This window comes from Palaemon carinicauda, chromosome 32 (genome assembly GCF_036898095.1).
Source record: "Palaemon carinicauda isolate YSFRI2023 chromosome 32, ASM3689809v2, whole genome shotgun sequence".
NCBI lineage: Eukaryota > Metazoa > Arthropoda > Malacostraca > Decapoda > Palaemonidae > Palaemon > Palaemon carinicauda.
Window position 1 is genome coordinate 24,262,811 of NC_090756.1, and position 16,324 is coordinate 24,279,134.

The 16,324-nt window shown below is 36.7% G+C and overlaps 2 protein-coding genes across 2 annotated transcripts in view; one reads left to right on the forward strand and one right to left on the reverse strand.

Moving 5' to 3' along the window:
* Nucleotides 1-16,324, forward strand: part of LOC137625345 (uncharacterized) — a 544,968-nt gene that overhangs the window by 98,338 nt on the left and 430,306 nt on the right. The gene's annotated exons all lie outside the window — the stretch shown is intronic.
* Nucleotides 9,098-16,324, reverse strand: part of LOC137625340 (microtubule-associated protein futsch-like) — a 102,282-nt gene continuing 95,055 nt past the window's right edge. The window contains exons 17-19 of the mRNA XM_068356180.1: nt 14,187-14,462; nt 13,441-13,654; nt 9,098-11,270 (exon numbers count right to left, since the gene is read on the reverse strand). Of these exons, the coding sequence (XP_068212281.1) occupies nt 11,093-11,270; nt 13,441-13,654; nt 14,187-14,462 (668 nt within the window). The 3' untranslated portion in view covers nt 9,098-11,092. The remainder of the gene's footprint in view (nt 11,271-13,440; nt 13,655-14,186; nt 14,463-16,324) is intronic.

Consider the following 16,324-nt stretch of genomic DNA (forward strand, 5'->3'; position numbering starts at 1 on the left):
TTGATGTTGGTGACGCTTGTCTCACTGTCCTTACAGTAATATTACGAAATCTCACCCATGACTCCTAAAACTAAGATGGAAGGGAACAAAAATCTTGTGTGCCGAGTGATCCTTGTGTACCCCTTTGCATCCTTCTCCTTCAGATAAAGCATATATCAGCATAAAAAATTCACAGCTGTGACATATCACAACTCTTAAAAGTCTTGCCACCAACTTCGATACCCTTCATCATCAATGTTTGTCACTATCAACTCTCTATTTATCATTTACATACGTAGAGTTGGTTTCTAGCTTAAGGGTGCTGTATAAAAGATCTGTTTTACATATTTTAAAATTTGGGCTTTGAATACTTCTCAATACTTTCCAAACACATTGAATTAATTGATGGTCAGATATGCTGCAAGTTAAAAATTCCTCTTACGTAAGACTGTCATCCAGTGACGGCTTTTAAAGGCTTTAACCTTAAGCCAAAAGTGACTACAGGGTCACTTGTGTTCTGCATCCGTATTGTCTTCAGTTCTTACATTTCATCGTTATCGAACCATATCGTTCACACTGCAAGTCTCCTTGACTAGGGTTTTTCAACCACTTTGAGCCAGGTAAAAAGTACTCTACAATAAAAAACACAAGTAAACAGTTTGTCTCCAAATCTTGACATACACACCTAATAAATGCAAGAAAACATAAAAGATTATGCAAAACTAAAAGAGCTAATATATACTTACAGCTGATGATCAAGAATGTAACAAATCACAGGAATGATGGGTCATCTTGTCTTATCACATGAAGGTTTAAACAAAATGTAACTCGCTACTATCATTAGAATCATCACTTGAATTAATCAGTTTTATAAAAGTTACAATTCTACTCTTGAGGGACTCTTAATGAATGATTTACAATTAGAGCAAAGTAAAAACAAAGTACTGTAGTTGGACTAGCTAAGAATAAAGGAGGCAAAAAGAATGAATGAGATGGAAATATATAATGCAATTCAGCTTGGACCTTATTATTGTTACTAGCCAAGCTACAACCCTAGTTAGAAAAGCACTGCACTACAACAGCCATTGCTCCAACAGGGAAAGCAGCCCAGTGCATTGAATAAAGAAATAACATATACTACATAAAGGAAATAAAAATATAAAAACTATATCAAAATCAGTTACATTAAAATAGACCAGGGATATATAAACTATGAAACAAGACTTTTGTAAATTTCTTCAACAGAAATGCATTTGCAACTAGTTTGAAGTTCTGAAGTCCCACCAATTGAACCTACATTCTGAAGCTCACTTCCGTAGCAGTATGTATCGATCTTATCCATAGGAAAGGGTCAAATAAAACTGATTTACATTACTTCCTTTACTGGAATGCATTCACATGATTTCATACAGATTGTTGATACACAAGCACATAAGTTTATTTCCTGAATATTGTTGAGAAATTAATCTTCAAAAATTGCACACTTTTTATTTTCTCTAGCTTTAGCAAAAAATTTTGGGAGATATCTTTGCTGACATTAATTCTCTTACACAGTGCATGCTTGTGCAGTACTGCCTCTATGCCACTTAACAATAGTCAACAGTATATATACATTATATATTATCTTTTTTTTTAAATGAAGCCTGTGTGGTAAGGAGCTACTGGGATGAGGCTACGATCTATGGTATTACGACAGGGACACTGCATCTCAAAAGAGACACTGCATCTCAAAAGGGACACTGCATCTCAAAAGGGACACTGCATCTCAAAAGGGGCACTGCATCTCAAAAGGGACACTGCATCTCAAAAGGGACACTGCATCTCAAAAGGGACACTGCATCTCAAAAGGGACACTGCATCTAAAAAGGGACACTGCATCTAAAAAGGGACACTGCATCTCAAAAGGGACACTGCATCTCAAAAGGGACACTGCATCTCAAAAGGGACACTGCATCTCAAAAGTAGTGTTTGATTTGGTGATTTTCGTAGCAAATGTAGAAATACTCTAAAAAGAATAGATTACCAAAGTATTTCTTTGCAATATTTTGCAGTTTAACTGATACTTCTGCTTCGTTAAACTATTTGTTAAATCATTTATCAAAATTAACGTAAAGATCTTCAAATCATCTAAAGTTAGCACAGTATACTGTATATTATTCGAAAGCATTTTAGTTATGAATACCAATTGCTTGACATAATAAAAATGATTCATATCAGAGTGAATGTTACCATTACAACACAAAAAAAATATTTATTACCACTGACACCAATTTTTGCTCTTAAAAGACAACATTCAACAAACAAACCAAGGGGATAAACAAGGTTGTCTTTGTAAATCACAATTTCAAAAAATCGGATTTTGAGCGAAGCGAAAAATCTATTTTTGGGTGAGATAGCCATGACGTCCTGATGGAAGGTTCCTTCAGTAGCTTCCTAGGGTATATTTAACTAGTGTAGTTAAATATACCCTAGGAAGCTACTGAAGGAACCTTCCATCAGGACGTCATGGCTTGAGCCCAAAAAATTAAACTGTACAGTACTGAACAATGAACTTAAAAATCTTGACGATGACAGAATTAGTTTACACCTACACATGAAAATTACAACCATTTTATTCTGTCAAAAGGGAAGGCAGATGCAGTATCATAGAAAACATTCATCTTGTAACCTCTAAGTCATATTCATAAAAAAAAAAATACTATGAAGAAAATAACTTTTCTCTGAAAATTCCCAACAATCAAAACATTGGCAACTAACGTGTATTTGGCACTACGTACTTTGCAAAACAGAAAGGGGGACCTTACCACAAAGGCTTCAGTGCAGAGGGGTTGTACCACTCAAGAAAATGTTTAAGATATATATCCCTTCCCTCACTCCAATGTTAGCACTTTTGTACCAATTAAGATGTCTTTAGTTGTCTTTTTATTAACTTATTTTGTCGAATGATGCAATAGATTATATCTATAACTTATCTAAAAAATGATCCGAAGAATGAAATGTTAACACCCGATGCTGAAGTAATTATTACCATGGAGGAAAAATATAAGGCAAACCGTGAATAATCCATTTACAGGAGACTATAAAAATAAGTCTGACTTCAGTAATGATCACAGTATTACATACATTTAGTGTGAGTGGATTACGACTCCCCTAGCCCGATCACAGTATCAAAACAATTCTTGAAGAACTAAAGAGGTAATATAATTGAAGGGAATCGGTGCTTTGCTTTCCGGATACAATAAAAATAGACTTGGCTCTCGGCATATAATTTGTCTGCTTGGAAACCCCTTTCACAACCAAGGTATGATATTGACTCTTATTCAGTGTTGCAGATCAAAGAGAAATCAGAGACACCTACTTGTATGCATTGATTTATCAAATATTTTAGGTAAACAACTGACCCCAAATTCTTAGCTCTACATGAGAGGCCTAAGTTTTACCAGTTACCACCATCAATACCAAAATATAATTGAGGAAATAACCCAGGAATTTATGAAACTAAATTTCCATGGATCTAAGTTTTGTGATAAAAATATCACAATGTTTGGATGTTCTAACTGAAATACATTTCAAGTAATTTAGCAGACGTTCTTAATCTATTATAAACATATTCTGGCAAACGGAACAGTAAACCAATTTACAATTTCCATCAGATAAAAGAAAATATAATATACATGAGATAGGACACTGGTTGATTCTTTGTGATTAGTGTGGAATTCTACAAAACTTAACTACTGTATTCTTAATGTAGAACTTGATTATAATATTTAAGCCAATGAAGTATCTGTGTAAGTTAAAATCTCCGAGCTCTAATTCCTTTGAAATCTGGAACACAGAATAGAAATACTTTCCTGAACAGGTTTGCAAGGAAATAAGTATTAAATAAGGCCAACTCTGCATGACTTCCATGTGTGCTGTAATTCGTTTGAGTACAGACTATATAAGCGTATGCATCTGTAAGTTACCCAATAGACAGATGTGACCTGGCTCATGACGCAGTAATCCTATGTTTAAAGAATATCCATATCAATTTATAAAACGACTGAATATATCTGGAAAAGAGATGCATAGGGCTCCGACAAATCCGTAGTACGATCTTATCCCTATATATCTTTTTCTTTTATTAACTAAACCAGGTACTGGTCGACCAGTCCCTCGGATCTCCGGCGGATATGACCTTTCCAGTTAACAGAACGGTTTGATTGGATTTCCTGTTCACTGGAACAAAGCTTACAATGGACCTGACCAAGGAAATGCGCCTTGGGAACCACTTACCCGTCGGTAAGAGCTAAAAGCACGTTTACCTTGGAACACAAATGGCTGCCATTGGAGATACTTATAAGAAAATATATATATATATATTTTTAGAGATTTTAACAATAAAGACCAAGAAAATAGATACATAGTACAGATAGAAAGATAAATAGAATTTGCAGGAAGTACACAAATATTCTGTATACTGTCAAATATTAATAAGTTCAAATGATTGGATTTGTGATTAATCATGGACAAAAATACCTAATTACAATGTGCATACTAACACCATGTAAACATTTGTGTGTGTAAGTACCTTATCCTCCTGGTAAAATTCAAGGTAAAATGGTATGCAAAATTATAGTCCACAAGTAAAGGATATATACACAGGACCATACAAGAGAAGACCCAAACCGTAGCAGGTGTAAGAGATTCATGATGATAAAATACCTGTAAATTAACTTTTTGGCCAAGACTTGAATTGACAAAATAATGATCACAACAAACACACACAATTGTAACACATGTACAGTACTGTACAACCTTCAAATATTTAGCAAATTCTATGCTAGTTTACACAAACATTTGGATGATCTTACCATATTTGTAGTTTAAAAACACTCTCGAAAAAGATAAGAACATCAACAGTAGGGAAGTTTCGCTGAAAAAGTTACGAACGTACGCTTAAATCTCCAACGCAGCAGGCAGCAACAGCCCCAAATTAATTCTCCGAGGCCTCGCTTAACCTTTTCTGCATCGTTTCCGTCTTGCCATTAAACCTTAAATTTACGGGTGACGATATTTTTAAAAACTCTTTCCAAACTGACATTTCAACTCTATTAAAGTCTGAAAATATAATTCTTTAGTCACCAATGAACCAGCAAAGGTGTAGGACACTGGATATGCATACCTGGAGGAATTCCAAAAACAACAATGCCTTGAGGAGAATTTCGTTAATAGTGGATTTCATATTCGAATGCTAACGGGTCAAGAGATCCCTCCATTTTCCTATTTTCCTTTGCACCCCCGACTACATTTCCATTATTTGCATCAATACAATCAGGCATTATTGTTTCCCATAGGAGAATGTATAATCTAGTTAGGTATACTGCGTGTATACATATATATACAGCATATATATACACATTTATCATAATACAACGAAGCTATTCAAAGCAATGAAGAGAAAAACCTCTTTTACAACATCAAAGCTCATTTATGATCTTGTAAGTGATATATAACGGATTTTGACATTGGAAAAATCAATTTTTAGGTGAGATAGCCATATCGTCCTGATGGAAGTTCCTCGATGGCTGCTTCTACTTGGGATATTGAAATATCCCAAGTAAAAGCTGCCATTGAGGAACTTCCATTGGGACAACATGCCTCGAGCCCAAATAAACAAAATCACAAGAAATTTCTGTAAAACAATTAATTTTCAACTACTTTATTGTATAATACAAATATGGATTAAACAGGTAATGCACAAAGATCCCAGCTTGCTTGGATTTACGGTACAGTATACTATTTATTGCCTAGGCTGCAAGTGGTTGTCGCTCGGAAAGATATGCCGTGCCAAACATGGAACCAACAGTTCTCTCTGGAACAGAACAAGGCTTATTGAATCCTTACTACTAATAGACCCACAACACTTCGAACTAATGCAAATATTTCAGTTTAATAGTTCACGTTTGGTCCTGAACTGCACAAAGTCAAAAAACGAGAGCAGGCAACACAACATCGTAAGCAGGTAAAGCAATTTCTGTCATCTCCCCTGGTGGATGATGTTTGCTCCCTCCACACGTCTTACTTGAAAAAGGAATCGATAAATATAAATTCATATTAATCCGACAACTTATTGCGACTTTCGTCCACTTCTGAGACTTGACAATTATTTGGACAAATTGCATCACAAACCAGATTTTCCAGGACAGGTGGAAAAGTTTTACTTCTGCTCAAGAAGAGAAAATGTACATACCATCTAATAATAATCATTTACAGCACACAATATGATTATAGCAGTTCTCAGAACCCTTACAAGTTCATGAATGAACAGATTAAGATGCAAAGAGAGATTTTAAAAAGTCAACACTAAGAGTGAAGTAGATCACTTCCTCATAAATACCAATCTTCTTCTTCCCTTTTAGGAACTACAGATATCACTGCCGACCAACAAAGCAATCAATAACAATTACGATACCTCTTTTGATGTAAATGGAAGCATATTGCTCTACACTACAAAATAAACCACAAGAAAAAAGGCTTGTCTTACACCAAACGCTAACTAAAGTTCTGAAAGAAAATACCAAGACTTCTACAAAAAACACTTCTTTCAGAAACAAAACAAGGCGAATCCTCTCAGGCGCGATGATGTCGCACAAAAGAATCCCGCAAACAGCGGACAAAATGTGTAACAAGTCCACTGGAATTTACCTCTTTCATGCACCATTTCCTTCCGGAATCACTCTCAAACATTACATAACAAGCAACATTTCGCTACAATTATGAAAAGTTCATGAGGACTACTACTGCCTTTCAAGGTGGAAGGCCTGTTTCTCCACACCGTAAAAACCAAAGGCTCCACAAAGAGATCATGTTTACTGTAGTAGTTCAAAATTTAAAAGCAACAACAATTACATACTGCTTAATATAAAATTTTTAAACAAATATATTTATTTACATATTCCTACCTACCACTTTTAAAGAGCTCACAGAAGAGTTGAGTGTTTATTCATACTAAAGACATTCAATGCAAAATATATTCAAGTTTAATATGTGGCTACACATAACTACCACATCACTGTTCAGGCAACAACAGAGAATAGCAAATGCTCAAGTTTAAACAGTTATGTAACATGACTTATCAATAGTCCCGTTCAGCACCGGGTTTCCTAATTTATGCTGACGTTATCAAATGGAATTACGTATATAATACACACATTTCCAGTCCTATAGAGTACTTTGAAGCTTAACCCACATGACGTATATCCTAAGAACGCACTCCAGTCATATATCCATTATTTACCGACGGAACTGAAGGTAGGAAAAAAAGACTGCATTTAGATGCAAAGCAAAATTGAGAAAAAATCATATCTTGTATACCTTCCTTCTATTTTTATAACAATCTCACTTGGTTCCATAGTTCACACTATACTGATTCTTTTTATCAACAATATCCTCAAATTCGTTTACAGTGCTCTCTTGACAATAATTTTACTGAAAATCCTGCATTCATATCCGGCGGAGTAGAGACAAAAATTAACCACAGCTCAACTCCATGAAAGGGAGTTACTGCCAACATCATTTTATTCTATCTTATCTTAATCCAATTACATTATTTGATGAATAAATCAACAATAAATCTCTCTCATTTATGTGACGTTAACTAATCACGTAATCAAACATTTGAATCCTCCAATTCTTTCTTACTGGCAAGATTAGACCAGACACTATGTCCAATCAGTATCGTTGATCTCTCTTCAGCCTTTGGTCACCTTCTCGCTACCCGACAGTGCTTTTACACATTTCTACAGGCGATTCTCTGTCACCCCTTCATGGATACTGAATTCTTTCTCCTCTTCAATAATGACACTATCAATCACTCTGTATCAAACTAAAAAAAAAAAAAGTCTATCAATCTGCATATAAATGACGATGGTTATCCTTCTCCCACTTGTCCTTCCCTTCTCTCCTACTCTCGTTCCCTGACTTTTCTTTTACAATCTTTAAAATATTGAATATGGTACCAATAAAATGAATTTGGTTGTTGTCATGTCATTTTCCACAAGAGATAATGCAACCTTGGATAAATGAAAATGGCCTACTAACCTTACAGAGTAGAAACATCCAACATTAATTTATTAAAAAAAAAAAAAAAAAAAAAAAAAAAAAAAAAAAAAAAATATTCAAATCTTTTACCGTATCAAAATCATCCATGACCATTTTCCAAGCTGTTACGATGCCTCGGGGTTTCGACCATAAGAGAATTTAATGATAAAGAAGCGAGTTTAACTAAACCTGCTTTCCTGAAATGAATGTAAGCACACTGTAGTTTAATGGAATGGCTGGATACTGAAATCTTGCAAACTAGCAATGCACGAAACCCCAAAAGAATACAGTATCTGTATCCCAAATTTCATTCAAATTAATCAAACAAACAGTAGTTATAAATTTGTAATAATATATCAAAGTTGACTACAGTATTTAATTTATATTCCATCCAGATAACAAATGCATAATAATGATGCAATAAACTACAATCGACCTATCCTAACAGTTTAGTAAACAACAAACAACTGTTCACAGATGTGTTACTTTGAAGGGAAACAAAACTTCAATTGAGAACCTCTGGTGTACTTCCTCTGGCAATGAATCAACCACACAAATAAAGTCACATTTTCGAAATCTCTAAAACCTTGAACCTCAAATAGAATAAGTACGGTACTCCTACAAAGATTTCCTGAAGTATCTCAACATCTACTTTAAATTTCAAATTAAACAAAATGCTCCAATGCATTGCTAGAAACTCGGCTCTGAATATGAAGCCTACATTTTCTTTAAGCATTTACAGAAGACAAGACATACTTACGTCTAAAACAACATACATTCGTAGTGTGTTTATTTAAACGGCTTTATCAAAAGGTCACTTTTCCCTGCTGCAGTTCAAATTCCCACATATTTACATACACCTAAGTATTTCCTTCCACTTCCCTGCAATGGTCAATCCTGTGCAAGTTGATCTAACAATAGTAATCCCTTTTATATGCTTCTTCAGAAATCAATATCTATACCAGTGGTTCCCAACCTTTTTTCTGTCATTTCCCACCCAGCCCCCAGTTCAACCATCCAGATTTCCTCCTTCATGCCCCGCCCAGCCCTCATGCCCACTCGCCTGCCTCAGAAATGGGCATGACACTCCAATTCTCCCCTTGAATATCATGTCTTTGAGAGCTGATATGATCATATCACAATTGAATGGCTAACAACAAATTGCCGCACGTACTATGAGGACATTTTCAGCTTGTTTTAGTTAGTAGATAGTGTAATTATTTCCCCCCTGGAAGCTTCAAATTTCCCTCCAGGGGGAAATTTCCCCCAGGTTGGGAACCGCTGATCTATACTATCCTATATCAAGGATATAATTTTCTAGATATGAATTTATCAGTATAACCACAAAATGACTACTCTCTCATGCTGTCCTATTTGGGACAAAGCTATCCGTGCAGGCCCGTCTCATTCCAACTTCTATATCTTATCCATACATTTTCTTTTACCGTTGCAATATCTGCCATTTCCCACCTTATTAGCCATACACATTTCATAGAGTTCCTCCTAATTACTGCCCAACTACTAATTGCACATTCCTCAAACACATATATTATCTGGATAAAGCTGTACCTGGCAATCAAACGCTGCGTAAGGATCCTCAACCGTTTGCTTTTCGCATTTCATTCTCTCCTTAATTAGAGAGGAAAACTGATGATGCATACAATTAAATTCCAACAATTATACATAGGGACAAAAAATTTCAAGTATACCCATCTCCCATCGCACAACTCGCGTTCTGCCCTCCGACAAACAAGGTTCAGGAAGGTAAAGATATATATACAGTATTGTTTTACATCAGTAACATGGATGGAAGTAAAACTGCATTCAAAAGATGAACAAAATTACAAAATGAAGCATACTGTAGTCTAATTACAGAAGGAATGAAAACATTCTTTTCAGTAGTTTATAACAAAAAGACGAGCAAAGTCGAAATAAATAGGAACTTCCTTGAATTGAAAACTCAGTAATGGATAATATAAAACCATGTGCATTGTGGTAAAATTACACCTGAAAAGTGCACACCTATTCATCCTTATTAATTAATTAATAAACTACTGCACTGAGTAATAAATAAACTATAAACACTAATATGAATAAGAGGGGCTATGAGGGAAACTAAGTCTTAGCATATAATCATCTCATTTGAAGAATAATAATAATTCGTCATATAATAAATGGTTTCCATCCCATCTTCTTTCTTTGGATCAACAACATTACGGAGACTTTAGAAGTGTCATGAACATGTGGTTAAATGGAATGAATCTTCTCTATTCTCCGTTGCCTGTACTGTCCTGTACATTGGACTGCCAAACAATATTTGAGTCCTGTATAAATTTTCTGTTGCAATGGTTTATTGCTGCACCTGTAACAATATAAAGCCCTAAATCATAAAAAAACACTTAAGTAGAGTTAAATGCACATGTACGCTGGTATTTGACGTCACGCCTCTCGTCGTTGGAACTCTCGGCTCTCTAGGAGCTTCTCTCCCGTCCCTGAAGAGCAAACGACGTCACTTTCCCCGTCGAAAAATATTCTCGTCACCTTTCGTAAATACTGCAGTCATTTTTCGTAAGCACTTAGTCCGCAGGGGCTTTACAAATCGACGTTAGGAAAGCTACAGCACATATCAAATTTATACACTGATCATAAAGCACTTAAAACTTGATTTTCCATTTCATACTTATAAGAAAGTATAAAACACTAAAATGTAAAATGATTACCATTCGAAAAAACACATTATGCATAATCAAACATCCTTTGCCACGTATCGTATTCCAAAGCCAAAACGCGCCGGGCGAAAAATTCTCATCAGCTCCGCCTTTTCGTGACCTTTTCAGTCGAGTGGTGAAGGATGGATCCTTTCAAAAACCTGCATCAGGTCATACTTCTGCCTTATCCTTTACTCCCATTCCATTTACATGTGAATGCTCTCACAAACACACTATGGAAAACAGAGGGAGAAAGAGAGAAATCAAGGTTGACATAACCTCAAAAAATCAAGTCCTCAAAACCTCTCGGTAATGAATATCTATTAACGACACTTTGAGTAGATCAGGCCTTCCATCATGTTGAACGAGTTTCCGTCGGGATGTAGAGTTATCGAAGCCCCAGATATCAACTGTGCCTCGAGGAAGCCAAAGTTGTCCACACCAGTGATGACGGCCGATTCCGACTTGAAGTTCTCGTTCTGTACAATCACTGTAGCATTGCTGTAACAATGTGGAGTCTATTAGTATGGGATTTATATTACTGTGTTATACATACATATATATACCAAGGCACTTCCCCCAATTTTGGGGGGTAGCCGACATCAACAAATGAAACAAAACAAAAAGGGGACCTCTACTCTCTACGTTCCGCACAGCCTGACAAGGGACTCAACCGAGTTCAGCTGGTACTGCTAGGGTGCCACAGCCCAGCCTCCCACATTATCCACCACAGATGAAGCTTCATAATGCTGAATCCCCTACTGCTGCTAGCTCCGCGGTCATCTAAGGCACCGGAGGAAGCAGCAGGGCCTACCGGAACTGCGTCACAATCGCTCGCCATTCATTCCTATTTCTAACACGCTCTCTTGCCTCTCCCACATCTATCCTCCTATCACCTAGAGCTTTCTTCACTCCATCCATCCACCCAAACCTTGGCCTTCCTCTTGTACTTCTCCCATCAACTCTTGCATTCATCACCTTCTTTAGCAGACAGCCATTTTCCATTCTCTCAACATGGCCAAACCACCTCAACACATTCATATCCACTCTAGCTCCTGTATCTACATCCTGCGAGACATCAACTGTGTTATAGTTTTAACCAAATTTACTCACCTAATATAAGCTCTCATCAGACTTTCCATAAGGATTATATATCATTCACATCCATAATCTGGAAATGTATCATTGTATATTACAAAATTTGGAAATGTATCAACGTATATCATGAAATTATCATAAACATTGTAACTGCTCAGTACAACGATTAGTTCAATCTTCGTCCTCTTATCAGAAACATTTTTAGTTGGCTTTTTCCTGTATGAAATTAATTCTCTTTGTCCTGTGCTCTTCTTTCTGCTTGGGATCCCATCAGTTCAACATCTTTCCACTAACTCCCAGCCCTTTCAACAAGTCTTTGTTCAGCTAGTTCTATACTTCAGAGCTGTTCTGACTAATTGTTCTTCATTCCTTACCATCAATGACATGTTTGAAGTATGGCACTACCCACGTTAGAGAACAATGGTTTGATTTTGGAGTGTCCTTCTCCTAGAAGAGCTGCTTACCACAGCTAAAGAGTCTCTTCTACCCTAACAAAGAGGAAAGAGGCCACTGAACAATTACAGTGCAGTAAGAATTATTTGGTAATCTCAGTGTTGTCAGGTGTATGAGGACAGAGGAGAATATGTAAAGAATAGGCCAGACTATTCGGTGTGTGAGTGTAGACAACGAGAAAATGAACCTAACCAGAGAGAAGGATCCAATTTAATACTGTCTGGCCAGTCAAAAGACTCCATAACTCTCTAGTGGTAGTATTTCAATGGGTGGCTGGTGCCCTGGCCAACCTACTACTAAAAACTCTGAGATCGTGACTTATAATCCCAGACTTGTGAAATCACAAGCATCCACTTCCTAATTCTCAAAATGACGTTCCCAACATACTCTTGCTTTGAATCTTAAAGTTGTATAGCCATACCTTTACTAGATCACCTTCATTTTCTTTAACAGGGGCCATATTTACAGTGTACCTTTATATACTGATCTTAAGTCTTTGCTTGTTGTAATTACTATCATTCAAAGAAAACAGGATTTCTTGAATTTTATCCCTTCTCTTTCTTCAATCTACAACTCATTCCCCCAGACCCAGATACTAGTGACTGACTTTGCTGAAGATCTAACATAAAAAGTCCCTTTAATGTATTAGAAGAAAGATTTCAAACACAGTGGAATTACATACATACATACATCTACCAAGGCACTTCCCCCAATTTTGGGGGGTAGCCGACATCAACAAATGAAACAAAAACAAATAAGGGGACCACTACTCTCTACGTTCCTCCCAGCCTAACAAGGGACTCAACCAAGTTCAGCTGGTACTGCTAGGATGCCACAGCCCACCCTCCAACATTATCCACCACAGATGAAGCTTCATAATGCTGAATCCCCTACTGCTGCTACCTCCGCGGTCATCTAAGGCATCGGAGGCAGCAGCAGGAATTAGATGAGAAATAAATCTTCTCCACTTTCTTCTGTTCTATGTTTCTGAACTCATATCAAGGCTTAGGACTTTACCGTCAACTTCTTCCCCGTTCCTCGTCCCATCTCATCACCCGACCAAACCATGCAACGATACAGGAAGAGGAAGCCCTTTTGAGAAACCTATTGGGTACTTCACCTGTGTAGCCAATACTTGTAATACTTCTGGACCACTGCTTCTGGGCCACTCTTCTGGAAAACCTCCACAAGCTGTTCAAAGGCATTGAAGGTTCTGGCGAAGAAGACTTCCCGCTCCAGTTCCGGAAGGTTGTCGTCGTTGTCCTTGTTGTGTTGTCGGATGGCATCGTTAATGCAGTATGTCGGGTTACTGTTAGACAGATTTACACCACACCCTGTAAGAAAAGAACTTTGAAAACTCAACCACTAAGACCAGTGAATATTTGACGCATCATTGAATTCTTCATTTACAGATTAACTAAACATTCTACATTCTTTTAAATGTAAATAAAAGCAAAAATTATCAATAGCCAGAATACTCAAATGAATTATAATAAAATATGTTTACATGTTCAAGTAATTCAATCATTTATATCTGCCTCATAATGTAAGAAATTCCTTTTTATATATCTATCAAACTTTCTTTTATCACTACCAGTTTAATCATCAATAGCTGATGTGCTATATGTTTCTGTTTAATCACTTGAAATTTTGTCTGCTAATTACATTCTAGTTGTTTGGTAGTATTGTAGTTAGCACATCCAATTTTGCACCTGTCCTTTGTTCCTTTGCTTTTATCATTATGGGCATTCAACTCTATGGCAACTTAATAAAAAATTTCATGGCTTGTTCCATTAGAATAATTTTTTCTAAGACTAACAATAAATTAGCCAAAGAAATTATTCATCTTACTACAAACACACTTACCGATATTTGCAATGACCACGTTTCCCAGGGTTGAGGCCTCAACTATCACACCGCCTATTTTAATATCTCTCCCGATATAAATATCGTTCGGCCACTTCAGACACACGGGAATATCGCCGTAACCGGGCTGCTCCCTCACTGCATCAGCCATAGCAATTGCTATCAAGTGTTGGATGAAGGAGAGGTGTTGCCCGAGAGTGGAAGAAAGCGTGACGTGTAACTGGATCGTAAACATTGCGCAGCCTAGTGGCGACAACCAAGTGTTCCCACCACGACCTGGAAAATGTGCAATGTTAACCCTTTTACCCCCAGGCTATTTGGAAATTTCCAACCCTTAACCCCCAAGGGGTGATTTTTTTCCCAGCACATTTTGCTGTATATTTTTTTTAAATTGCTCTAACAGCCTTAATTTTTGTCATAGAGAGGTCAGGTTGGTCTCATTCTCTAGGAAAATGTCTGAATTTTCTAAAAACAATATCAAAAATATGAAAAAAAAATTCTTATAGCATTTTTTTGCAAGGACGTACCGGTACGTCCATGGGGGTAAAGGGATGGCTTTTGTGAAACGTACCAGTACGTCCTTTGGGGGTAAAAGGGTTAAAGTACTTTAACTTCAATCATATTTAAGACAGATCTGATGCAATGAGTTGTTACATATCAAAATCATGTTAATGAGAACCTGAAAAGAGCAAGAAAAAATATTGGACGACATTCATTACATGTTTAGCCTTCTATACAAAAAAAACCTGTAAAGTATAGATTATGAATAAGAATTACCACATATGTTTCAAATCCTTCACAAAAAATTACACCATAACAGTTACTAATTACTTTTAATCATAACTAAATGTACATTTGGGAGTACAGAAAGCATGCAAAGTTGTAGTAGCCCACCCTCACTTTAGGGATCATCTTCTTACCCGTTAAACGATAATTAATTGACTTTGTTAACCCTTTTACCCCCAGGCTCTTTGGAAATTTCCAACCCTTAACCCCCAGGGGGTTATTTTTTTCCCAGCACATTTTGCAGTATATTTTTTCAAAATTGCTCTAACAGCCTTAATTTTTGTCATAGAGAGGTCAGGTTGGTCTCATTCTCTTGGATAATGCCTGAATTTTATAGCATTTTTTTGCAAGGACGTACCGGTACGTCCATGGGGGTAAAGGGATCGGTTTTGTGAAATGTACCAGTACGTCCTTTGGGGGTAAAAGGGTTAATTGATTAGAGATGCGTACCCTTTTATGAGGATGGAAAGTGGTTATTCCAAGCAGAAGTAAGGGAATTTTATCTATTTCAATGTGAAAACAAAATTATACTTTTCATTTTATATAAATCATCATCTTCCCAACTGTTATCCCTACATTAAAGGGTCAGTTGCCTGATGCACCCTCTCCAATGCCTTCTATCAAAGGCATTCTCTTCTACCAAATCTCTATTCTCCATATAATCTTTCACCTTATTTCGCCATCTAATTCTCTGCTTCCCTCTTGATCTTCTCCCCTTGACAGGTTCCTCCCAAGCGCTCCTCACTCCCTCTCCACCATCCATCCTTAACACGTGCTTACACCACCTCAGTCGTGACACTCTTATCATCTCAGTAATCTTCAGTTTAATTTTACCTTTGACTTGGACCTTTTGTCATCCGACATTTCCTGTATTTTGTTTTTGTAAGGCAACAGCGTTTGGCTTCCCCTAAGGAGTAAATCCTAAAACAACACTGAACTATGTAAGAATTGCAAGAGAATTCAAGGCTTCTTCAAAGCAGAGGCAAATACATAAAATGACAAACGAGACAAGCAGTTAACCAGAGAAGTTCCATGTATGGAAGTGGCAAGAAGAACAGCAGAAAAGCCAAGGACATCATGGAGAAAGAACAAGGATAAAGATTTGCCCCAGATGAAAATTCAGGCAGAAAGTACGCAAAACGGAGGAGAAAAGAGTGCATCAATCTAATGCCTAACCTTGTACGGTATTTATTCTTGAATTAAACACCAAAGGGGTGAATTCCATATCTACGGAGAGAAACTTTAGCGAGAAAGAGATTGGGAAGAATCGTAATACGGGGAAGAACTCCCAACGTGGAAAAGATATATTAACCTAAATAGCAACATAAACAACTTTCAAGGTTATCACAAAA